At 43.1% G+C, this 26,460-nt stretch overlaps 1 protein-coding gene across 2 annotated transcripts in view; it reads left to right on the top strand.

Annotated features, from left to right (window-relative positions):
- The window catches only part of fam184a (family with sequence similarity 184 member A), an 80,458-nt gene that overhangs the window by 26,205 nt on the left and 27,793 nt on the right, over positions 1-26,460 (top strand). For both annotated transcript variants that reach the window (XM_027001662.2, XM_027001663.2), the window contains exons 6-10: positions 692-873; positions 3,612-3,797; positions 7,918-8,040; positions 8,532-8,693; positions 9,443-9,564. In XM_027001662.2, the coding sequence (XP_026857463.2) occupies positions 692-873; positions 3,612-3,797; positions 7,918-8,040; positions 8,532-8,693; positions 9,443-9,564 (775 nt within the window). The remainder of the gene's footprint in view (positions 1-691; positions 874-3,611; positions 3,798-7,917; positions 8,041-8,531; positions 8,694-9,442; positions 9,565-26,460) is intronic.

Here is a 26,460-nt window from a genome sequence, read left to right as displayed (position 1 = left end):
CTGCAGTCCGAATATCTTCTGTTTGGTTCAGGCAGAGACCACTGTATTCTATATTTTCTCCTTACGTCATGTTTGAGATGGAATAGGTGACTCTTCCGGAAAGTGACGAGTCGTTCATTTGCCTAGCTGCGGGCATTGTCTAGCTGCAGGCACTGTTCATGCTAAAGTTTGTGCTGACAGATCACCGAATGGTATCCTGGCAACCACAGCCGAAAGCTGCAGATCTGTGAAGCGCTGAGATTCCATCCTCATCAGGAACACCTGTTCCTCTCTCGTCTAAACGTCATATCTTGCTGGTGACTTCTCGCTCTCCCTACTGCCATCAACAAACAGGAAAGCAAACTCACCATTGCAGCCAAACCCTACCAAATGTTCTGGAAATGACACTATGACTGTTGGTTTTTGGAATGGCAGTTCATCCTTATTTGTGAGCCCAGTGTGAGGTTGCCCAGGTTATCACAGCCTCGAGACATCTGATTAATGGTCTGGACACGAAACAGGTCTTTAACTTCAACTTTAACTTTAACTACAGTGGTGTTCAGTGAGGCAGCCAAGAAGCCTAAAAAACCCCCAAATATTAGCCTCCAGAAAGACCCGGTGGTCCAGACGCGCGCAACGTTCCGTTCCGTATAAGCCGGGAGTGATGTTGCAATCCTCGAAGCCAGCCGCCGTGTTTCTCTGTGTGGCTCAGGTCAGATCGGCAGCCTGCAGGCCACACAGATGACCCACGAGGCGGCCATCCGGGACCTGGAGTCGGAGAAGTCCCGTCTGAAGGACAAGGTGCTGAGGCTGGAGGAGGAGCGGGGAGCCATACAGACCAAGAGCCAGACCCTGGAGGAGAGGCAGCGGCAGCAGATCCTGCTGTTGGAGAAGGTACCAGCACACCCACATCAGCCTCACTCACTCAGCTTTACAATATACAGTTCCCTCTGTTAACCAATACCACTGTCAGCTATATGCACAGAAGCCCTCTAATTTGCACGCACACACACACACACACACACACACACACACACACACACACACACACACACACACACACATACATATATATATATATATATATATATATATATTAAACACTAGCACTTTTAATTATCAGAGCCAAGTCCATGAACTTCATGTTTAATTTAAAAGACTCAAGGCCTTCAAATTTAGAATGCGTCAGACCTCTGACAGTCCTGCTCTCTGAAGAAGAATGATGATGAACAGGAATTCTATTTCCAGTTATCTTCACATTCTTCTGTGACGTGCAGGCCTTTCACATTTCTCTAGTTAACCATTCTTGTAGAACAGTGCCGTTTATACGGAGAGGCTTCGGAGGCGCCTTCCGTATTTTGCTCCACAAGCTGGATGCCACGCGGCGTTCTGGCAGTTACTGAACTTGACTGAACACAGTGATTGAGCGCTATGAACACAGTTTTGCAAACAGGCATTTCTGGCATGTGTTCTTGTTTAAAAAGTCCTGGAGTGCCAATGGAGTGCCATTGCTCCTGCGCGCGGCGATGCTTTACTTAAATTTTAAGTCTGAATTCGAAGTAGGGCCACGAATAAAGGGCGAGGTACGTGGACACCAGAACCTGAGTGGCAAAATGCAATTCCATGTGAATGTCACACATAATGTTCTTCTGTTTCTCAATTTGCATGAGCTCAGAGCAGTGTGTAGAAGCACCGTCATTCGCCAGCCCACTCCCGTGGGCATTCCAGAAGTCTGAAATATGAATCATAATAACGACTATTAGTGATGGTCTGCTGACCTCTGGGCTTCTGGCTCTGCAGTGCCTGGCTGGATGAGGGGATTCATTCTCATTCCATCCAATCTCTCTCTCGCTCTCTCTCTCTCTCTCTCTCTCTCTCTCTCTCTCTATCTATTGCTCTCCCTGCCTGTCTGTCTCTGTGCCTCTCTCTCTCTCTCCTTTGTGACTGCTTAGGAAAAAGAGGGAAAGCCATAAGTTATGCACACAGCCTTGAGTTAGGTGTTACTATGACAACATGGGTTGAATAGAGCCAGGGCATGCTTGATTCGCTCTGTTGGATGCCTCTGCCATTGCTTTAATGGGATCTTGGCTTCTTCTTTTTTTTTTGGCACTAACGATGTCAGGAGAGATTCGGTCCCTCTCTCCACTGTCAGCCTAACTCCCTTAGACCGCAGCGCAAACACGACAGACCGACAGACCCGCGTCCCCGCATGGCTACGGCAGCCACTCAAGATCGCGACGTGCCCGAGTACGACGCAGTCCCGTAGGCCGGGCGGTCCCGCTGTCTGTCCTTTTTCCATATGTCCATGTGTGGGGGAAAAAAAAAAAAAAACCTACACTCATTCCACCCACCTTATATGAAGGATTTTGCAGTGTCTTGTGGGTGTGCTGTTAGAGACTCAGGCCCGTCCGCTCCCATGGCCGCTTTGTGTGTTTGCCATGCTCTTTCTGGCCACAGGAGAGCTTTATTGCTGGATATTTGTGGGTGGCAGATCACCGAGCAGTGACATTAATGCCTGGAAACATATCCCCCAAACCAACCCACCCTGGAGCTCCAGTTTGCCGATAGCATGGCAGAGTGACTGCTGCATTGAGAACAGACTACCACACAAATGCAGGCCCTAGGCTCAGAGAGTACTCACTGGGTACTAAGCACTAAAGTACTAATGTAACAGCGCACATCTACTTCTCTGCATCCGCACAGGTGTCAGCCAACGTTGGACGCCACATTAACGCGTGCACTCGGAGGCAGCGTCCAAATCGGTGTAAAAAAACGTATGAAACACGAACAGTGAAGAAGAAATTTTCACGCTGAGTTGTTGAGATTGACTCGGAGGCTCTCTGCTAAATTTTACATTCATAAGTACAGATCTCTATTTCACAGCAATTCACAGCAGTAACGAAAAGGCTATCAAAGCAATTTCTACCTGTAACACATCCAGTGTTTTTACTTGATAGTTTTATGTGTCTCTTCTTCCCCTTATTGTTCCTACATAGAGCATTCATGCTTGTGTGCGAAATGAAAGCACAGCAGGCAATAAAAAAAATGTTTTTTACACTTTATATGATGCTAGTAATGTTTGTAAGACTATAGCTCTTCCGAAAACTGACACTCAAATTGCTCTGGGTTTTTTGTTTGTTTGTCTTTTTTGGGGGGGGTGGGGGTTGATCGTTTGTTTTGTTTTTTGCTAGCTTTTGTTCAGGTCAAGTATTGTTTGGGTCTCGTGACCCTCCACTGACGCTAGCAACCAATCAGCACTCACGTAACATACAGCTCTGCACACATGCACGACCCGCGTCCAGAGGTGTGCGTGCGTCAGGGCATCTACTAGCCTCCACAAGCTACACCCAAAAATCCCCTCTTTCTTCTGTGTCATGACACAGATATGTTTCCGCGCATCTTCCCAGAAGTTTAAGTCAGGCTTAACAAACGCAATACAGTTTAACTACAGACCGATAACAAGTGAACCTAATAAAGTGGACAGCAAGAACATATTCGAAGTAGGCGCTTCTAAATAAAGAGCATGAGTGCATATATGTTCCGAGTCTTCACGTAAGCTGAGCCTGTGCTCACAGCATCGCATTCTCTCACTCACGTCAAAAAAACCTGCTGCTCTCCTCGCACCTCTGCAGAGCCTTCGGGAGGAGAAGCAGGTGTACGAGAAGGAGGTACTGAGTCTGCGGACCCAGCACGAGGAGGACGCAGCGCACTTCAGGGAGGCGCAGGGCCGCACCCTCGAAGAGCTCTCCAAAAAGCACCGGGCCACCCTGGAGAGCACACAGAGCACCGCCGAGAAGGAGAAACACCGGCTCCTGGCTGTGAGTGCAGTGCCTGCCACACACACACACCCACCCACACACAGACAGACACAGGAACACACAACACACAGGCACACATAACACACATATACATGCGCAAACATACACACGCACGCATGCACGCGCACATAATGTACTTATACTTCTTTACTAGAGTGAACGTCCCTCCATCACGGCCCCGATTCCCCAGGGCCTAAAACTGCAGTATAACTCAAAACCGGAAAGAACTCGCTACTGAAGGAGTAGTTAAGCATTGATTCGAGGAGCCGCTTCTCACGAGGGCTGCACAATCTGTCTGTATTTCCTTTCGTCCGTACCAGCCAAGAGCCTCCCACGGCAGCCGGGCTGCAGGTAAACTGCACTACGGGACCGCGCAAGCGGGATGCCGTTAGCTGCCGAGTGGAAGCGCGTCCTGTCTCGTGGCCAGAATGACGAGGGGCTTCAGTGGCTGGAGCGTGAGGCATAGCAGCTACGCCGGTCGAGAGGGAGAGACAGGCTCAGGGGCAGACAGACAGACAGAGATCCAGAGAAAAGAGGATTCATTTCTGTGCTTGAGGAGGGCTGACATAGGAACTCGTGTTCTGTTGGCATCTTGTGTTAAATGTTCTACTATTGGACCTTGTTAGGCAGAGTTAATGGTTTGACATTCCACATGCTTGTGCAGACAGAAGAACACACACACACACACACACACACACACACACACACAGTCATCTTTTGCCTGTGCTGCTATCTCATTAACTCTCTGATTCTCTCTGATTGGCTTCTAGGATATTTTTTCAGCTGGCTTGCGCCTTGGTAATGACTTTTTATTAGAAGAATAGAGCTGCAGTAGTCCTAGTGGATCTAAACCAAGCTTTCCTAATACACAACAGGCAATCAGAGAGGCATGCTGGCAGATTTGCGGAAAACATGCACATGCCAAAAATTTGTTAAGCTGAATCTAACCTGAATGTGTGTGTGTGTGTGTGTGTGTGTGTGTGTGTTTGTGTCTGGACTCTGGACAGAGTAGTCCTACATTTATTTATTTATTTATTTATTTATTTATTTATTTTATCCATTGATGTTTTTTGAACTGATGATATCAATTTGGAAAACAGACTATTAATCTACAGTTCAGGTTCATGGAGAATCACAGAGTTATAGCAGACATGGTATCTGCAAACATCTGGGACATTTCCACACCATGTTAAGTTCACCATTTTAGACCTTGTTTAAGAGTCTTGTTTGTCACATATTCTGCGGCAAACCATTAGGGTTTCACATCACTTCATACTATTCTCTGAGAACACCTCTCCAGCTGTTCACAGAGATGGAGTCAAATCATGCAAATAGGTAGGTGTGTGTGTGTGTGTGTGTGGCAGGGGAGCGAGGGTTAGCAGAGTATTTACTGTGAACCTATGCATCATTAAATGCATTTACTGCTTCATTAATAGTAACATTCCTCCTGCGACAACCCACCCCCCAACCCCCCAAACTCTACTCTCCTAGCTGCCCCGATCGAGGCATGTCCCCTCTCTCACACACATCGCCTCGGACTGGTTGATTCATACCCACACTACCCACTAAATAAACCCCCCGCACGAGAAGGACCAAAAGCTGAAGATGATGTGATTAGCTGTGGGTTTGATATCTTCAGCATATGACAGGAAAGTCCACAAAGCTGTGCATGATGGACTCAGCCAAGATGCAGTCTGTCCTCCCTCTGTCTCCTATCATAGGCTCTCAACCACGCTCCTGCCAAAACACAGTTACAGCAGCTTACTAGCTCCACCAGCCGTGGGTGAGTGAGGAGTGAGTAGAGTGCTTTTCTATGTTGGTGAGTGAGGAGTGAGTAGAGTGCTTTTCTATGTTGGTGAGTGAGTAGAGTGCTTTTCTATGTTGGTGAGTGAGTAGAGTGCTTTTCTATGTTGGTGAGCGAGTAGAGTGCTTTTCTATGTTGGTGAGTGAGTAGAGTGCTTTTCTCTGTTGGTGAGCGAGTAGAGTGCTTTTCTATGTTGGTGAGTGAGTAGAGTGCTTTTCTATGTTGGTGAGTGAGTAGAGTGCTTTTCTATGTTGGTGAGTGAGTAGAGAGCTTTTCTCTGTTGGTGAGCGAGGGTTGAGTAGAGTGCTTTTCTCTGTTGGTGAGTGTGGGGTGAGTAGAGTGCTTTTCTCTGTTGGTGAGTGTGGGGTGAGTAGAGTGCTTTTCTCTGTCGGTGAGCGAGAGGTGAGTAGAGTGCTTTACTCTGGTGACGTAAGCTGTGGTCTGATGAGAGAAGAACTGGGGTGAACACTGACTCTTGCCATGATTCTTTGTGTGTGTGTGTGTGTGTGTGTGTGTGTGTGTGTGTGTGTGTGTGTGTATTTTATGAATTCACCCTTACTGCTTCCTTCCTCCTCTCCTATCTTGTTGCAGTCACAAACCTAATCTGGGCTTTCTTATCCAGGCCCTGATCTGCTTAGCTCTGCTGTCTGCAGCCGCATGGGCGAGGCTTGCAGGAGCCTGCACCTGTCTCTCCGCTGCTCCCCTCTGCCCTCGGTGGCGGAGGGGTCCTCTCACGGGGCTGCCACGCCCAGCATCGTCTCCGGGCTTGTCGTCTACGCCGCTCTCAGACAAAAAATGTCGGGTGAAATGGGTCGCAGGCAAATCGCAAAGGGCGCGAGCACTACACTGCCTGTCGGCAGGGGGGGGGTGTTTCCTCTTCATTGCTCTCTTTCTCGCAGGTTTTGGTGAGGGGGGGGGGTGGGGGATCCGCTCGGCTTGCCACCCCGAGCCGAAGCGCACAAACTTTGCGTAGCGCGAAAAGGTAACCACTGTGGGCATCAATTTGTATAGCTGAGGAGCGCCGAGCCCACCCCTGCTGGGGTTGGCCTCCATTCTCACCTCCTCGCCACGCATCAGCGCTGATAAATCCAGACCCACAGAATATGCACAAAGTCACATTTGCATACATGCGTACTTCACAGCTATACTCTGTGAACAGTCTGTGCAGACCACACGTCATGTAGCAAACTTAGTTAGGGTTTCTGTTTCTTTCAGTTTTGTATGTTGAACAGTCTTTATGCATTCAAGTACATACATATTCACATCGAAGACATACAGCACACATTTGATTTGCCGAAGGCAGCGCATTAAAGCAGCGCATTAAATTATAATTCAGTTTATTGCAAACCTTTAGCTTCTGGTTGAGACAGCTCGATGTTTCTAAGGTATCAGTGAGATTATCTAGTCTATTTTATCAGTTCTTTCTGTTTCATCTGATTGAATCTTAGAATTATTTCAGCTCAGAGTTCTGAATTCATAACACAATGTTTTGAAGAGCGTTGTATTCACAGCCCCCAAGGATATAGCACTTTGCTGTGCCTCGCAGTAAATAATACAAGCACTCAATACCACTGCTGTAAATTAAAATTTTTATTATTTGTAATTTATTCTAATCATGAATTATTTTTGAGATTCCATACACAGCCAATAATTTCTCGTAACGCAGGCCATTTGTCGCAAAAGCGTGGTCATGAACCCCTGTGACAGATGATGCCTCTCTCACGTTTTGTTGAGAGATTGTTGCTATTGTTGCTGTGGATTCCATGCTGACACGCTTCATTCATAGTAGGAGCTTTTGTGTTCGGGTTTGTTGAAACCTCTATCAGAGCTGACGGTGCTCGTGACAGGGCTGGTGTAATCCTCTGGCAGAAATGTGACAGTGTGTGGGGGCCACTCTTAAAATCCCTCTCCAAGTGAAAAATGTCTCACCGCATTCGGAATTCCTAGTTGTTTTCTGAACCTAAATTTGCAGAAAGGTGCTCACAAGCTTGGTGATAGGTTCATGGTTTATTAATCTGTTCTTAAGGCACCTTTGTCTTTGCAAAGTGAATGTTGTGGCCTTCTTTTTCCTTGTAAAGATGTTAAGTGTTCTCCATGTTTTCCGTGTTCTCCGTGTTTTCCCACCACTTTGAAATTCCATTTCGGCAAGCTCTCAGCAAGCACCGTGTGACTTTTTGGCTTCGTGTGATCTGGAATAACCCCACCCCCCCAAAACCACTGACCAATGACAAACAGCCCCACGAGTCTCGGCCTTCTCTAGCCCCTTCACAGCTCCTGATGCCAGCCTCTCACAGCCTCATTGCGTTGCTCCCTCAGGAGCTGGAACAGCAGTTCGAGAAGGAGCGCCGCGCGTTGGAGGAGCAGAAGTGCTGCTTGCATGAGGAGCTGGACAGCCTCCGAGAGGAGCTTACAGCCAAGCTCAACGTGGCCAACAGCGAGGTGAGCGCAAATGGACCGCCTCTCCCTGTCACGTGCAGCACGCACAGCCTCAAAGGAAATACAGAAATCCACACACACAAACACACACACTGCAGGTGTTTCTCCTGAGGCTTTGCATGCCGAGGGCGGTCCTGGCTCTGTTGGCCTGACGGGTGGAGCTTTTTCCGCGTGATTCATTTTGTGTGTCTAGCGATTCATCACTTCGACTGCGTTTTACCGACTGCTCTGCACTCAGAGCTGGCTAACCCTGCCACAGCTGCACTGGCTAGTCCTTCATCGTCAGATTATTATTGAACTTTGGCTTCATCTTCCCTTCTTCTTCCTCCCTTTTTAAATATAAGAGCTATGGTTTAGCTCAGGTGCAAAACATCTGTCGGCCGCCAGGGACGTGTTCAGCTGTAGTGACAAACAGCAGTGTTGACCAGGTGCATGGATTCTTCACTGCTCTCTCTCTCTCTCTCTCTCTCTCTCTCTCTCACACCTGATTTCAGGTGAGTCGTCTACAGGAGATGCTGAAACAGGGAGAGCAGGGTCTAAGCTCTGCTAAGGGACACATCTCCAGCCTGAAGGAGGCCCAGGAGAAGCTTCTAGAAGAACTAGATGCCACCCGGGCCAGACTGAGAGAGACAACCAATCTCCTCACAGCCCTACAGGTTAGAGCGGCAGCCGTGACCTGTACCCGTCTGCAGTGCACTGACAAATTTACGTGTTGATGCACAAATCGTGCTTTTATTTAAATAAAGGAGCATATGAATTAATTACATGTAAAATAATAATTTTTGTTGTTGTATTCTACATCAAGTAAACTCGAGTAATCTCCAGTAGTGTTGTTTTGGGTTACTGGGAAAGATATGCTATGATTTTACTGCAGAGTTGACCATACGAAGAAGCGAATGTCACGGGCGGCGCCGGGTTAAGGACAGCCGTATTAATGTCTGCTCTGAGGCACCGTGTTCCTGTCAGTCGTGCTCGTGCTTTGCCATGAATACAGGTGCTGATGGCACCCGTAATGAGATCATCAGAGAGAGATGCACGAAAGGTGCCGCACTGAATTACGTGTCCCCGCCTATTGTGGCATTGCAGTTCATTAGCGTGAGTTCCTCGCACTGGCTGGCTCAGCTTCTGCCGTGACCTGGCATTATAATCCTTGGATGCATTTGTGTGTGTGTGTGTGTGTGTGTTCGTGCGCGGCGTGTTTCTTACATGCCGTTCTGGAGGAATGCTCTGCTGGAGATCAGATGCTGCTTCTTCTCTCCAGCTCCTTCTCTGCGTGGGGCTTTGGCGTGACGGTTATGAACGATGAGGACCCTCCCCTCTCCTGCCCTCGCTCTGGGAGCGAAGCCACGGAATAAGAATCTGTTGCGTGCCACCATGACTCCTGTCCCCTCCTCCGCCCCTGCAGGGAGAGATGGAGGCCCAGACGCAGCAGCACGAAGCCAAGCTCATCTCCACTAAAGAGGAGGAGAAGCACAGAATGGATAAAATGGCCCTGGAACTGGAGCTGAAGTGGACAGAGACTCTCAGGTGCGTGCGCGTTTCAGTGCGTTCACATAAGCCTACCTGCTTTGAAGCGTTTTTCGAAAACATTCGCCAGGATTTCGCTCGCTAAATATACAGAGGGGCCGTCCAGGGGCCTCGGTGTGATGTTTTGGGCAGTAAGTTGTTGTGGAGCGTGCGCGGTGATCCGGCGGGGAGCTTGTTACTGCTAATGAGCTGTGGAGGCCGTGAGGTTCAGACGGATCGCCTCAGCCCCTCCCGGCCCGGGAGCTTTTCCAGCGGAGAAGGGGCACATGTTTGGGCCATTAAGAGCCAGCGAAATCTGTCTCACACAGCACTTCGGCAGCCCCACGTAAACACAATTACAGGTCTGTGGCTGGTAGGAGTCCCATTCTTACACACCTTCAAGTCTTCAATTAGTGACCTGATGAGATCCATTAGTGTCTTAATGCAACATTAAGGTTTCCATTTAATGAGTACAGCTGTGATGGGAAAAGCCACTATAGCTCTGCCCCTACCCCCTTTCCCCTTCAGCCTGGCCCTCCCCTTTATTCTCATTATGGTCATTTTCTCATTCATGTGTTCCCGTTTAGCAGTTAGATTCTGCTGCCTCACGCTGTTCCCACACTCTACATGTTCCGAGACTTAATTAGAAGCATGGATACGTGAGCAAGCTGCCCTGGCGACTGCGTGGCTCGTGCGTGCGAGGAAGCGCAAGTGTGAGGGAATTCACGCAGTAGACTTCGGAGTGGTAGGACTTGTAGTAGGAGTTCAGAGTAGCAGGACTTCTCTCATGAAAGCAGGGGTGCACTCAACCGACAAGCATCGCTCCAGCTCCATTCGGATTCCTGATTGTTTTCGAAAACGGGAATTGGGGAGCAAAGCAGGAGGGAGGAGAAAAGAAGGAGCAAAGCAAAGGAGAAAGAGAGAGAGCAGAAAGGAAACGATTTGAAAGAGTTAGAGGGAAAGCCGTGTCATTTAACTCCCCCGTTTGGTCAGGACACCTCATCTGGTTTGAGGGTCTGTCAGGAGGAGTAGTGGAGAAGATTGTGGAGACGTCAGTCATTAAATCTTCAAAAGAAGCTTCGACGGCTCCGTCAGCCAGCAGGAGGGTGTGAACGGTGTGGTACGGGAGATGGGAGTGTTCCTCTCCACTGGACTCTGCACCTGCATATTCACTAACTTGCAAAAACCAACTGCTTTTCCTCATTACACAGCTATTTTTTATTCCTTTATGTGTGAAGGCAGTAGTTGAAACTTTTCACCGAGCTTTCACGTGCCAGACAAAGTTCTCTTTGAGCAAAAAGAAGGATGATTCCGTAGATGTTAATTACAGTTCTTTGATGATATATATATATATATATATATATATATATATATATATATATATATATATATATATATATATATATATATATATATATAAACAATGTGTATTGCTCAAAATCTGTATAGCACGTGTATTAGGTATATGAGAAACCTGTTTGAAAAACTGTGTTTCGGAACAGAATCTTGTTTTGTGTTTACATTGACCTCCTGTCAGTCACTTTAGACTCCTCAGCACCCCAATACTCCCCCATCTCCATCTGCTGAGAAAACCTGGTGGAATCAGACAAGCAAGCTGCACCAATAGGTGCTTGTACAGTGGACAAAAACTCTTGCACTGCCAAAGAAAATCAAGACAAGAAACGCAATAAAATGACTTAACCATGTTACCACATGTGAAGGTGAATAAAGTTGGCAGAATCAACTGCATTAATGACAAAGTATGTAAATATGATTTGTGTAATGCATTGAACTGTTATTGAGAAACTTTACATAGCAAATCGAGTAGCAGTATCTTTATCACTTAGAGAGCTAAGTAAAGTTAATGCTTTGGGTTCACCCACCTTCAGATGTAACACTGGTCAACTGCATCAAACTCCCTCGCAGCTAACAATGCTAACTAGCTAACACGGGTAGTGCCTGATAAACTCATGGGAGCTCATTACAAAGAATTATCGGACAGCGAATGCATGCCTATTCTCACAGCAGCAAATTATGAGCTGAATTCTGAGTGTTTATAGGTTTATGATATCACTATCAAGAAAGTACATTTCATAGTGGGAACTGTCACGTATCAGGGTAAAATGCTAACACTGTCACACCTCCCAGACACGGGAGTTTGATGCCCACTCTGACCAAATGGCACCAAGAATTTGTAGCTTACATGGGTAACGTGATTAGACAATATGTCTCTTGGAGGAAAATTTTAATTTAATGGTATGTTATCTTAATTTGCCAAGCAGGATTTTAAAAATGTTTTATTTTATTTTTGGGGTGAGCAGCATCATATCCCTCTCTTGATGCTCATCATTTATCTAAGCTTCTGCATACAAGCTCTTATCATGGCTTATCGTGGCTGATTAGCAGAGATGTTGCATTGGGTGCCTGAAGACAGAAAGGCTCCAGTGTCTAACACTCACACTGATATAATAGCTACCACGCGGTTCACTTTTGCTAACAATTTGTGAAATAATGAAGTATTATTAATAAACAGCCTACCTCATCTCTCAAAGATGAAGTCATGACATCTTTGGTAATGCTAGAAAACTGTAATTGAAATCTGCTCTCTACTGTCCATCTTAGAAGCGACCTTTGTGTTCTTGGGCACGAATAGAAGGTGGATCTGAAGAGGGGGAAAAAAAACTGTGTTCACCTAGTTAACCACTAGAGGTGGTGTTTCTTGAATCTTGACTAATGTACCTTTAAAGCAAAGTGAAATATTATTTTGTTCAGAACCTTCTAGCTTTGTTCTTGGAAAATGTTACTTTTTAAATATTTGTCCAGGATCCCATTTTGTTTAGATATGTCTATATTCACATTCCCCAACTCCATGGATACTGCTGACAAGCATATGATGTGCCTTTCAATCAAAAATCATCAGAGTTGAAGCTAACATCTATTGTTCTGGATAAATGCACAGATGTAATCCAAGTTTTGCAGCATCAGAACAGAGACAGCATTTGAGAAGCAGCTCATGGCAGTAAGATCCAAAAGCAAATTGGAAGCTAGGAACAACTACTCCAATCTCTATATCCTGGGGTTAACCAGTGGAGCAAAAAAGGCAATTTGATTCCCTTTCTTTAGAAAAATCTCCCTCCCTGGTGACAGTTTCTTGTTAAATGGATGCCTGGAAGTGGGTTCTCCCACAGCTTCTGTGTGTGAAAAACAATACACTTATCTGGCCTTAATTCTGTGGACTACAGTTTTTTAATCATAGGACTGTTTGAGCTAGTAAATATCCTGCGTTCAGGATTCATGTATTAATAGTAATAAACTCTTCTCAGCTGTTTACTATTTTTAGTTCTCTGAATAGGTTTGAAATCCATTTTCTAAAAGGGGGGAAAAGCGCAGTCTCAGAGAACTTCATGCTGTAAGGTTTTGAATTCAGCACACGTCAGCAGCCACCTAGCTCCAATTTAAGACACATGACTTTCACAGAAATCTCACTGATCAGTACCTGCACTTTTCAGTCACTCTTAATACAGGTATTAAGGCTTCAATTTGATTGATGATGGTGATTGATGGTGATGCTATGTCAAACCTGTGCATCACTCTTAAAGCAGATCTATTAAAAAAAAACAAAAAAACAACGAAATTCTTTTTTTTATAACAAAAATAGCGCTAAGTGCTAAGTGCGCGTATCGTTGGATGGCGGGGCTTTGGATGGGAGAGCATGGGATCGACGGGATGGCATGCTATCCTTCAGTGGCAAAGACTGGCTGAAGTAAGCAAGCACTGCGAAACTGTTTACTGCAGCTTTAAGTGCATCTCTCCCCCTGCGGCGTGCCCTCCCAGCTGACAGCTTGCTCTTCTGTTTGCGCCACATTCTTTACCGGAGGCAACTGCCTTAGTAGCTGCAGCCGCAAGACATTTCATTGGGGAGCATTCTAACGAAAAGCAAACTCAGCAGACATCATATTCAGGACAGCCTTCACTGACCTTTGTAATGTTTAGCCGGCTGTATGAACGTGCCATTTGTTTATTAGTCGCAGCTTCTTTTCTGAATGATATCTGGAAATGAATCAGCACATATATATATATTCAAAATTGTATTAAAGTAGACAGTTTCCTTCTTTGGATATGTATCTCCTTACAGATAACATCCTTTCTCATTCTGATCAACTGCCAGTCCTTTGCTGATACATTTCCAGATATCATTCTTGTGGTTACATTTCATGCAATGTGACCTGAGATGCAGCACCTCTTGTTTATTCTCCAGTGTGTGTGTGTGTGTGTGTGTGTGTGTGTGTGTGTGTGTGTGTGTGTGTGTGTGTGTGTCCCTCACCCCCAGGTGGTCTTTTTCATTCAAGGCCTGGGACCTTGAGAGTCCTGCGTAGTATCTTAGCTGTTCCCAGGACTGCACTCTTCTGGACCGAGATCTCAGATGTTGTTCCTGGTATCTGTTGGAACCAATCTCCCAGTTTGGGGGTTACAGCCCATAGTGGTCTATGGGAACCACGGTTGCCTTCTACCTCCACATCTTTTCTAGCTCTTCCTTCGGCCTTTGATATTTCGTGTTCCTTTTTCTGATGTTGCTATCACTCCGGATTGCCACATCTATCACTATGCAAGCTTATTATGCCAGCAGGGTACCTGATGACTGGCAGAGCATAGGTGTTGATACCTCGGATCATGTTTCTTCCGTTCGGCTGACTTCTTAGGACTAGCCTCACTCTTTGTAGGTATTTGGCTGTAGCTCCTTTCCTTGTGTCCTTTTTATGATTTTCATTTGCCTGTAGGATTCTAATGTATTTGTAGCTGCCCTCAACATCTGTTATATTACCTTCTGGTAGTGTTGATCCCCTCTGTTCTAGCCACATTCACTCTTCTTGTAACTATACAACCACACTTATCCAGTTCGAATGACATTCCGAATGATGTTGTTGCTGTATATCCTGGTGAGATGGATTAATGAGTCGATGTCTCATTCACTTCGGGCATACAGCTTGATGTCATCCATGTACAGGTGGTGGCTGATGGTTGCTCCATTCCATAGCCGGTATCCGTAGACACTCTTAGTGATGGTTTCACTGAGGGGGCTCAGACCGATACCCAACAGCAGGGGGACAGGGCATCTCCTTGGTAAATCCTGCACTTGATGCTGACTCATGTTATTGCCTTGAAGTTGGCCTCTAGGGTTGTATTCCACAGCCCCATTGAGTTTTTGATGAAGGCTCTTAGAGTCCTCTTGATGTTATACAGCCACAAGAATTCCAGGATTCATGTGTGGGGCATTGAATCGTCAGTTTTCTTGTAATCAGACCAGGAAGTGCACAGGTTGGTCTGTCTGGTCTTGCAGTCTCAAGTGACTGTTTTATCCACCAGCAGCTGATGCCTGGGTCCTCTGGTGTTCTTGGCAATGCCTTTCTGGGCCCCACTCATGTACTGAGCCGTGTGCCTACTTATCTTAGCTGCAGTGATGCCTGACAGGAGATTCCATGTTGGAAAGCGGCAGGTTATTAGTCGGTAGTTGGATGGAATTACCCCTTTCCGGGGGTCCTTCAGGATCAAGACTGTCTGGCCTTCAGTTAACGATTCCAGGTGGATTCCATTAATTAGCAGCTTGTACATTTATGCTGCTAGGTACACTCAGCTTCTTTAGCCACTAGGCATGGATCATGTCAGGGCCTGGAGCTGTCCAATTCCTAATGCTTCTGAAACCTTTCTTGGAAGTCTGCTAGCGTGATGGTTACTGCATCCTGTTCAGGGAGGTTGCTGTGGTCAGTTCTCAGGTTCTCTAACCACTGGGCATTGTTGTTGTGTGATGCCTCTGTGGGTAGCCAGAGCTGTTAATCTTTGCCTGCCAGTCTCCAAGGCCTCAGGTATGGATAGCTTGCTGTACTTCTCAGGTACCTTCAGGTGCCTTGTGCTTTTCTGCATTTCTAATAGCTGGCTGACTTCTGTACATGTGGCCTTTATGGTGTACCTCCAACCTCGTGGTGTTCATCTTGTAGCCAAGCACACACACACACACACACACACACACACACACACACACACACACACACACACACACACACATACATATACATATACATATACATATATATATATATATATATATATATATATATATATATATATATATATACTGTCATATATATAAACTGTCATATATATATATATATATATATATATATATATATATATATATATATATATATATATATATATATATATGCACTTCAGAACAAATTTAAATATCTTATAAGGCCCCATAAGCTGTGGGGCTATATTGAAATCTTTTCATACCAATTTATACCATTTCATAAATTTTACACAATTTTTTCCTAAACATTCAAGCATCTTTTACTGGATACCCACTTTCAATAAAGCTTCCACATTTTAATGCCATGTATTAGATCTTGTTCTGATCACTGCAGCGAGTCAGTTGATGTGGCTAACCTCTTCAAAATGCTGATTAGCTGGGGTCAACACAGGGGCAGCGTTTGTAAGGCTGGTAATTGGTGCCTCCGTGACACCTGTCTGTTGAAACTGTCATTTTTATAAGCAACATTAGTATTTGGCTTTTTAAAGAAGTAGTCATCAAGTGTATTGGGTCATTAAGCCATTTCTAGCCATTGACCAACGTGCCTTTATCATATAATACATTTCTAGAGAGAAACATTACAAGCACAGACAAATCTGTTAATCATTATTACTACTCCCTTTTGTCGTGGACATCATTCTCTGTTTAAAGTAGATCATTATGGCAAATGTCAATATTCTGCAAATAAAGTGAGTTGACTAACATTTTATGGGATGCAGATGCCCCCCAAAATGTCTTGCCTGTGTAACGTTTGCCCGAGTGCCGCAGGGCGCGGAGCAGGACGCACAGACTCCCTCGATCTGGTGAAACATTTATTTACATAAAACACGAACGACAACGGCGGCACTCAACATATAGGGATTATAGTGAACATTTACATTAACAGAGACATTAGCAACAACAGAAACACTAACATTATACATGAACATTAACAATACCAATAACAGAAACAATGACCAACGACGAGGCACACACAGGTGTGGGTTTAAATAGACAGACAAACACTTAAACTCAAAACCCCGTGCAGGTGTGTGCCATCACAAATGTGAACCCCCCCCCCCCCCCACGCGGCAGGCCGTACCACGTGACTCTTGGGGGGCGTGGGAGCGTTCTGTGACAGCCTGTATCTGTGTGTGTGTATATAGCATATATTCAGTGTCACAGTGGACAGACTAAGTAACAGTTCTAACACTTCTGTGTTCTTTAAACGTTCAACAGATTCTGGTCTGATAGTAGAATTATAAGAATGCCTTTTCTGAAAATAAAACAAATGCTTCTTTCTCTATATATGGTTGTTCTATATAACCTATGCAGTTATGCACAGAATATATTTGTCCCTTTGGGCTTTGCCATAGTTGAGCAATGTTCCTGTGCTTTCACAGACGCTTGCTGGCTGTGGACTCAGTAATGCCCAGCTGTTCCCCTCACAGGACTGCATCTGCTTCTATATTTTGTTAGATCTATGAGATTAGGTTAACCATGGAAGATGAGTGGGTGATTTTAAAAGGAGAGCCGCCAAATCAAATCATCTTGGAGCGTGTGGGTTTATATGGATCAGCCTAAGGCACGTTCATTCCAGGGGGAAATTCTGAGGATTTCATTAAACATTGTCAGTTCCTTCTATCCCCAGTGATAAGTGTGTGCTTGAAGTTCTTTTTTGTGATTTTAAAATAGTAAGATTAATTTGAACCTAAATGCCTTTTTCTCATGAGCCAATTCAAAGAAAAACTGCTATGTATGAAGTTTTCAGTCATATGCTGTCATAAATTAAGGCCATGGTTGCTACACACACCCACACCCACCAACAAAAATCCTGAGAGCCATTTTCACATACTACCCATACATCTGTGTCTGTGATTGCAGTACCTGGATGCTCCAGACACCTGTATTTATTTGCATCTCCAACTTCTGTTGCAGTTTTTAAGTTTCTGCGTGTCCACTAGTTCTGTCTTTTGCCAACACTGAGATATCTTCTTACACTTCTTTCAAATGTTCTCTTGGTAACTTTCTGTATATGTTCGACACAGGCAGTAGTCTTTGCATAACCTCTGTAAAACTGCAAATTGAGTGCTGCTACACTGAAATTCAATTTCACTTTTTGGATGTTTCAGTGAGAATAACGTCACCAAGGTTATCCTCGCTGATGTTTCAGCGAAGATAACTGGATGTTTCAGTGAGCATAGCTAGATGTTTCAGTGAGGATAACTGCATGTTTCAGTGAGGATAACTGCATGTTTCAGTGAGGATAACTGCATGTTTCAGTGAGGATAACTGCATGTTTCAGTGAGGATAACTGGATGTTTCAGTGAGGATAATTGGATGTTTCAGTGAGGATAATTGGATGTTTCAGCGAGGATAATTGGATGTTTCAGCGAGGATAACGATGTTTCAGCGAGGATAACTGCATGTTTCAGCGAGGATAACTGGATGTTTTAGCGAGGATAACTGGATGTTTCAGCGAGGATAACTGTATGTTTCAGTGAAGCTTGCAAATTAAATAGCACCATCAATTATAAACCTACAGTCTCTCATTCCTATTTGCGGTACGTTTCTTCTCATCCCAAGGCCTGTAAAAACTCGCATCTCTTACAGCTATTTAGACTTAAATGCATTTGCAGTGAAAATATAGACTTCCTCCAGAAAAGCATGGAAATGGGTGAATATCTTCAAAACTGCAGGTTTCCTAGGGAAGTCATAGATGCCTTGGCTCTGAACTATACGTATACACACTGAACTATAAACAATCTGCTGTAAAGATTACAAGAATTCCCTTGGTGCTGACTTATTCTACAAATAAAACAGCAGCTGATATTATACTTACACTTCAGAATCCTCCAGTACGATGCAGAGACCACAACCCTTTTTAAGGATCATCCAGTAATCTCCTACAGACGAGACAAAAATGTCAAAAGACATGAGTGAGAGAAATAACCATTCAAATATTACCTCTGGTACTGCAGCCTGCAACTGTACGATGTGTGCAACATGGAAATTTTAAACACAGCCACCAAAATAACCGGCACAAAAGGATCAGCTGTCATCCCCATTCCTCCTCATGCATCACTGCAGGATTTGTCTACTGTATTACTTGTAAGAGATGTAATCAGCTTTATATTGCAGAAGCCAAGAGAGAAAAATGAGAAAAATGCCTTGCCACTGTCATTTCCAGTGGCAAGGCATTTTGATAGTAATGGACACTGCTTTAATAACATATCTGTTTGCTTTGCCAGTGGTTGCTATGGCAGCAATGAAATTAGGAAACTCAAAGCAAAAGAACTCATCTAATTTCTTGGAACTTTAAAACCCCATGGAATGAATGTTATGATTTCAACATTTCATTTTTCATATATAAACTGGCTCCTCCTACTAATTCAGAAGCACTTTGCTTGTACAGCTAATGAAGGACCTCTGTCTGAAACGTCCTGTCTCTCTGGGAACTCTGCCTACTTCACTATAATTTTCAATATCTCTCTCTCTCTTGTGTGTGTGTGTGTGTGTGTATGTGTGTATGTATATATATATATATAATGGATGAGCTGTTTCTGTACTCACACAACCATTACGATATGTGAAGAAATGCTTGGCAGAGGGAATCCATGTAATAATAACAACTACAATAATAATGCATATTTATATTACACCTTCCATTTCCAAGTTCCAAATTCAGATGTTCTACATAAGTTTACATATTATAATGGCAATTGCACAAATTGATATACCTCTTTGCATTAATACAAATTCAAAACAAAAAACACCCCATAAAGCACCTAAATATGCAAACATGTAACTAAATATGTAATCTGTATTCGTCCACAACGGGACTTTCTTATATTCTGTTAAACACCATTTCAGAGTCTCTTAGCACAATAAGAAGTATCTTACACCAGCTATGGTGCAGCGAGTCTTAGGAATAGCACGTCTATCTCAGCTAAGCAGATCGTATGGGATGAGCTATAAATGCTTCAAGATATAAGTAAATTATGCCAGAGCTGGGCCATTAACGGCTTTCTGTGTCATGCAGAACTGAAGCAGGAAGCTAAAGTAAATTAGCTCAGGCCGGAGTAATGTTCTTGGCCGTTCTGTTCTCGGTAAGGACACAGCCCATCCCCTTCTGAACCCGCTGAAGCTTAAAGAAGAAGCCAGGCAGGAAGCCAATTACATGTTGCAGTAGTCACATGTAGAAATGATGAAAGCATCACGCAAAGTTGGCTTATGTCTAGTTTTCAGAGATGTTAAGAGATGGAGTAGACGGTCCACGGCAATCGGCTGTGCGATGAGGGCATCCGACGCCTGGTCAAGGTTCTGTCAGAAAAGTCAGTGTGACACATAATGCCCTGTATACTTGCCATAAAGGAGAAGGGAATAAACCAAAAATATACACGGAGAGAGGCTTTCTCTACTGTTCTCTCTACCAACATGAGTTTCCCCAGCAAGCAGAACGCCAGGGCGTGTGGTCAGATGAGAGAATATTCCTTCCTGCTGGACCCTGCACCGGCATGCCCACTAACTCACAAACACAGATGGCTTTTCCTCATTACCCAGATCATTTTCTAATCTTTATTTATTACATTTTTTTCAGGCAAATATTTGTGCTTATTCCTGCAGCTTCTCCTCGAAAATTTCGATTTAAAAATGGCTTAAAGTTGCATTAGCAAACAAAACCGACTTATAATAAACAGTCTAATAAACAGTCTTTATTATTTTTTATTTTATTTTTGGAATTTGCTGGTTTTGTCTTGTCCATCTCTTAACACTCTTTTTCAACGATCATCATGTTGCCATTAATGGGGTCTCCTTCCTGCAGTCCTCTCTGGAGCTGATGTCCTCCTCTGTGGAATTGCAGCCTTCTCTGATGCTGTGTTCCATCTCTCTGAAAATAGCGTCCCATTCCGTGTTCCTGTCAAGCTGTTTGTCTTTTTGTTTTCTCTTTCAGCTCCGTTCAATGATGGTTGTTCCTTTATTTCATTCTTTTCAACTATGGGGTAGAATTAACTGTACAATTTCACTTATTCACATCCATTCTTTAACTTCTCATCACCTGTTCTCTTCATTCAGCATAATATCAAAACATTGTGTGTATCATTTTCATCATGGTCTACTCATCCAGAGATTTGGCTTACAAACATGCAGAGAATCAGGTGCTTTCATTCTTACTCTTGCCTTTATTCTCCTCATAGTCTAGATCTGTATGTTATTTTTCAACCTCTCCTTGTTTTTTGGGTTCTTTCACTGTTTCTCATTGATCTCACTCACAGGCTGGTCTTTGTTTATTCCAACTATGAAAAATGAGGAGAAGAATCAGTCATTTGTGTGTTAGTTGTGTTTTTATGTACATTTTGGCATGAATTATGTGCAGTACTCACACAGAGGTTTGTTGTTAGGTATGTCCGTATTATCTACGTTATACATGAGCTGTGTAATGGTTTTGGCTTCATTTTCAACGTCCACCGTCATTTGGTTTCCTGGGAAAACATTAACTAAGGCATGTTGGCGTTTATGTCGTTGCCACTTCCTACATCAGCAGTTCTTCGGCTGTGGCACCGTCATCATGGCATCTGTTCATACCCTTTACTCACCCAGAGGTCGGTTGACTGTTTTTTTCAGCCTCCTCTAAGTGAATGCACATGAGCTCGCTAAGGGTTTCACTTTCATGACCGTAAACGTACCTCTGGCAGGTTTTGCATGAGTAAATTTGATTAATTTTCTAGCTGGCCTTTTTCATGATTCCAGTTTTTTAATGATTATCCACTCAGCCGGAGGTGTACTGTTTGATTCAGTCTAAAACATTTCGTCAGCTCATTAATGGCCTCACTCGTAACGCGTTTGACCATTTCTTCTGAAACATGAACAAATTCTCAGTAAAGCCTGATTAAATATTTGTAATAAAAAGCATTGTGTCAATAATAGGTGTACAAAATTGCACAGTATTAGTAGATGAATGTTCCTGGAAGTCAGTGCTGCGCTGATTAACCTTTATCAGCAGCAGCTCAGCTGTGGTTCTGTGAATTTTAATTTGGTACAGGCTCATTTCAACAGATGTACAGTTGTGTTAGTATTATGACATGTGATCTAAATTTCCTTGACTCACTCAGAGGTCCTCAGGGCCCTCAGACAAAGCCTCGGTTTCACAAGTGCCTCAGCATGTTTTTAAATGTTGTTTTAATGTTTTTCAGCTGAACCAGGTTAGTCATTTTGTCAGATGTTTGTCGTTTTGTCAGATATTTGTCAGATGTTAATACCTTTTGATCAGGCTAATGGCAGCAGATGTGCAGATGTGTCAGCAGCATGGGATTCTATGTGAATGTCTTTTACGCAACCAGAGATGGGTTAATATTTACCTTAGGCTCTTCCAGGTGAATGTGTCTCCTGAGCTCTTCAGAGACTTCAGCCTGAGCAGTTGACAATGAGCTTCAGCATGTGTCTTCCAACTGGAGCATGGAAAAAGTGTGTTATTATGGTGTTTCTTACTGGTTGTCTTAGACTTTATGAAAACTGGCATAAGTTTTAATTGTGTCAAGCTCAGGTTTTATATCTGTTTTCTACAATAAGTAATATTTCTCTTTACACAGTAGTATCTTGACTGCAAATGCCAAGAATTCGTAGTTTGAATATTTACACTGAAAAAAATATATTTTTGACCAATTGTTGAACAGCATTTTCTTGTCATTCTCTTATCTATTGGATATTTTAATTACTGTTGAAATATGTTTGCGATATTATACATGGAAAATGCTTTATTTTTACATAGCAACTGTGGAGAGCAGTTGATTGCTGATATTGCCATTAATTATTGTTTTCACACTGGTTTACCAGGTTATTTGTTTATTTACTTCTTTAGATCTTGTAAAAGATTAATAATGCACTAATACTAATACTAAGTGGTGTTGCATATTTTAAATGAGAGTTTTAGTCATTGCTGATTAGAGGACAAAATCATTTTCAATAAGTAAATTTGTGTTCCTTATTCTAAAGTAAAGATTATTTAGTTTCCTGTGATTTAAATTCATCCGGTTAGAAAGGCAAGGGAAAATAAACAAAATAATTAATAAAATATTCTCAGTGCATCCAAATACAAGAACATGTTGTGACATTTTGAGCAAAATAGTGCGGTGCAAGTGAGATTAAACCAAAAAAAGGATTTTAAAGCAGCAACAGGGCAAACAGAGGGCAAAATGTAACAGAAAAATAAGTACTAAAAAATAAGTACAAAAGCTAAAAAAGTGAATGAGAGAAAAGTCGTGGCATTTGTAGGCTTGCAAGACAGATTCTCAGGCTGGAGAGTCTTGTGGTCTTGGGTAGGAAGCGTGTAATGAGGTGCTTGTGTGAGTGATAACAAATGGGTGATTGTGAACGTGGAAGTGGATGTGTGTCATGATTGCTGGAGTGACTGGTGATTGATGAGCTGGAGGTGTCTGATTGGTTGGAGGAGGATGAATGGGATTGTGTGGATGATAGACTGAGTGTTTGGCTGTGGACCGGAGTGTGACGACTTCTTTTATCATAAATGTCTTTTATCATAATCAGAAAGATCAGACTACAAGAAATTAGGCTATTTAATATTTGATTCTTTTAAAAAAAGAATTTTATTATGCAGTCTAAAATAAAACTAAATAAAAAAAAAAATTTATTAATGGATTTGTTTATGTTGTCATGGCAGTGCCACGGACAATCAACACTGGTGAACCTGGGTTTGTTTATGTTGCCATAGTTACACTACTATGTCATTTGATTCAGTGTTCTCACCACATAAAAATTAATGGTCAAATGTATGTGTGTCTTATTGCAGTGATTTGTAATACTGATTTTAGATGTATTTTTGTCCTCTGTATTATTAAAATAAAATTTATTTACATTTTATTTTTCACTTTAGCTATTGCTAAGATATCTGAAATATCAATTACAAAACATGAAAGCCAGACATTTTTTATTTAGTTTCAACACTTTTCATAATCAAATGCTGATACATTTGTATGGACATATTAGTATAGTTAGTGATAGGAACTATGAGTGAATTAGTGACTTTTTCTTCTTCTTCTTCTTCTTCTTCTTCTTCTTCTTCTTCTTCTTCTTCTTCTTCTTCTTCTTCTTCTTCTAACTATTGGTGAACTATTACTTTAATATAAGTGAACAATTACTCTGAAGTAGTGAACTCTTAGAGTGAGCTCTAAAAATAAACACCAGAAGTCATTTGCTGCCTAGAATCTATAGGAATAACATGCGACTAATTATATACTAATTTCGATGATTATGAATTAAGATTATTAATTCATGGTAAATAGGTTCTATAACAAAGTCATGACAGTTTGTTTACTGTGCATTATTACAATGAATAATGCAATTATTAATGATTTTGAACTTACACTTACAGGCAGAAAGCAGCATAGTGAGTCTAATTTAAGCTTTACCAAACTATAGAACACTGCACAAGGCTTTTAAGAGAACAAGACTTTAAATGAGAACCAGAGAATAAGACTTTAAATATTCCCCAAAATAAGATCTGTTATCATTGTATTCGTTTACTCACTCAAAGGAAGGGTGTCGTCTGTGTCATCCAGCTAAACATTCCTTAGTTGGGTAATGGCTTCCTCCAGCTCTCCAGTGGTTCCAAGGTTTTCCGGTAATGGAATTCCCGTTCTCCCGTGTCACTGTAGAGAGGTTCTGAATGTGGCTCTAATGGCAGGTCCTGAAGGTCAGTCTCGTCCTCTCTCTCTGTTGGCTTTTGCTTTGCTTACTGTTCCTCATCTTCCCCGGTCTCTCTCCCACCCAGACCAACTGCAGGGCTGTTTTTCCGCTCTATCTTCCGGTTTTGTAGATTCCACTTCGGCATTCCTCTTTTGCTTTTCTTAAATTAGGTCTCTCCTGGATTCCGCCTCCTTCGTGTCTGTGTGTTCAGGATCGTCCTCCACTTTTGGAGCTGTCCTCTCCAGTGCCTTTCCACAGACTGATCTGAAATGGTATTGTGTGCGGAACGCCCCTCATCTGTGCCATAATGACACAGGGCATCAGGATGAATGAGACGTTTGTGTGTCAGTACTGACATCAGAGCAGTATAACAGGTGTTGTGATGTGTCATGTTCGGCACACTAATCCTTCCTTTTTTTTTTACATTGTTTACATACCTTTTTCTTTGACATCTGTAATCGCTGCATGTCCTGGCCTTCTTTTACCAATGCCATTGCCAACACTAATTTGTTCATTGGTAGTGCAAGCAGATGATCTATTGATTCAAACTGGTGAAAAGTGCACTAAACATTCTTCTTTGATTACATGGACAGAATCCTTTGCACTCGTGCACATCCGAGCCACAGCTTCTGCCAGTGTCACAGTTTAAAGGTGGTTTTGGACTCCAGCTGAGGATACTTTCCAAGTAGACAACTAAGAGCTAAATTGCATAAATGGAAATGGAAATGAGTAAGGCTACTGTTTTATTGCAACGTCATTTGAAAATATAAGCCAGTAACAGATTTAGCCTTAGTCCCAAAGAAAGGTGCAGAGAGTTACGCTGTACTCTTTAGTCAGATTTGAATCATTTGTTTTTCCTACACTAACGGCACGGAGGTAGCCATGAAATCAAGCGAAAAACAAACAATGCCTTATCTCCCTGCTTAGATTTCATTCTTCTTTGGATAGCAGTCCCTTTATCATATCACTCACTGAGATACTTACATATTCCTGTATTGCTGGACTTCATAAGCTGTTGTCAAACATATTGGTAAACAAAAAAAAAGAAAAACAAAAGAAATATAGCTTTGAAAGTGCTCCAAATGTGAGGAGTATGGGTAAAATAATGTGGGAGTAAACCCCATAAAACGGCATTCTCACACTCCTCCTGACTGCACTGGTCGCAATAACCTGTCCTGAGGTTCAGTTATGATCACCTTTGTCAGACTAGCACAGTCCTTGTGATGTGTTCATTAACACCCAAAACATTTAGATTTAAGGCATATTTCAGGCTACTCTCTCTCTCTCTCCCTCTCTCTCTCTCTCTCTCTCTCTCTCCCTCTCTCTCTCTCTCTCTCTCTCTCCCTCTCTCTCTCCCTCCCCCTGCCTCTCCCTCTCCCTCTCTCTGTCTCTCCCCAAAACTGTTAGCAGTAAATAACGACAGTGTTCCACTCCGCTTTTCAAGTGTGCATTACTCTTAATGTGCAAGTTAACCTCATCCAGGCCCTCTGCATGTCCACAGGCGTGAGCCAGCATTACCGTGGGCCTGGTGAGTCCCACCACGGACCCCACTGTGCCGTCAGTCTCCATTAGCAACCAGGCAAGATCAGCTCTCCTTCCATGGTAAAGGAGCAGACTGACTAGACTTGGCTTTATCGTAAATGCACACTGACATTTCTTTCATCTTTCTCCTTCTTGTCCTCTCTCTCTCTCTCTCTCTCGTTCTCTCGATTTACTGAACAAATATCTTGTGCAGTGTCTCATGAGTACACTGCTCATAATAACAAGAGGGCAGCAAAAGGGTTTTGAAACACCGCCAGGACGCCTTTATACCAGGACACAGTTATAACAAGACAGTTATACCAGGACATATTTTTGTCCCAGACGTTTTCAAGCATACTTTCTCTGACCTAAAATGTGTTGCATTAAAGTCAGGGTGATACTTTTCTGTGATATTTTCAGTTTGTGTTAGGAAAGTTAAATATCCTTGGTTACAAAACACTTTTATTTTGAGTTTGTTTGTTCTTTATGGGATTGCATTTAGAGTTGCTTTACACAGGAACATTTTTCCTAATTGTGCTCTTTAGCCGTGAGACCTCATTAGTAAGGAAATGTACAAATACTCCCTTCATCTTCTTTGGACCTCATTGGCTCTTCAGGGGCATGAT

Source organism: Electrophorus electricus, chromosome 3 (genome assembly GCF_013358815.1).
Source record: "Electrophorus electricus isolate fEleEle1 chromosome 3, fEleEle1.pri, whole genome shotgun sequence".
NCBI lineage: Eukaryota > Metazoa > Chordata > Actinopteri > Gymnotiformes > Gymnotidae > Electrophorus > Electrophorus electricus.
Note: the sequence above shows the minus strand (reverse complement) of the source record. Positions and strands in the feature narration are given on the sequence as shown.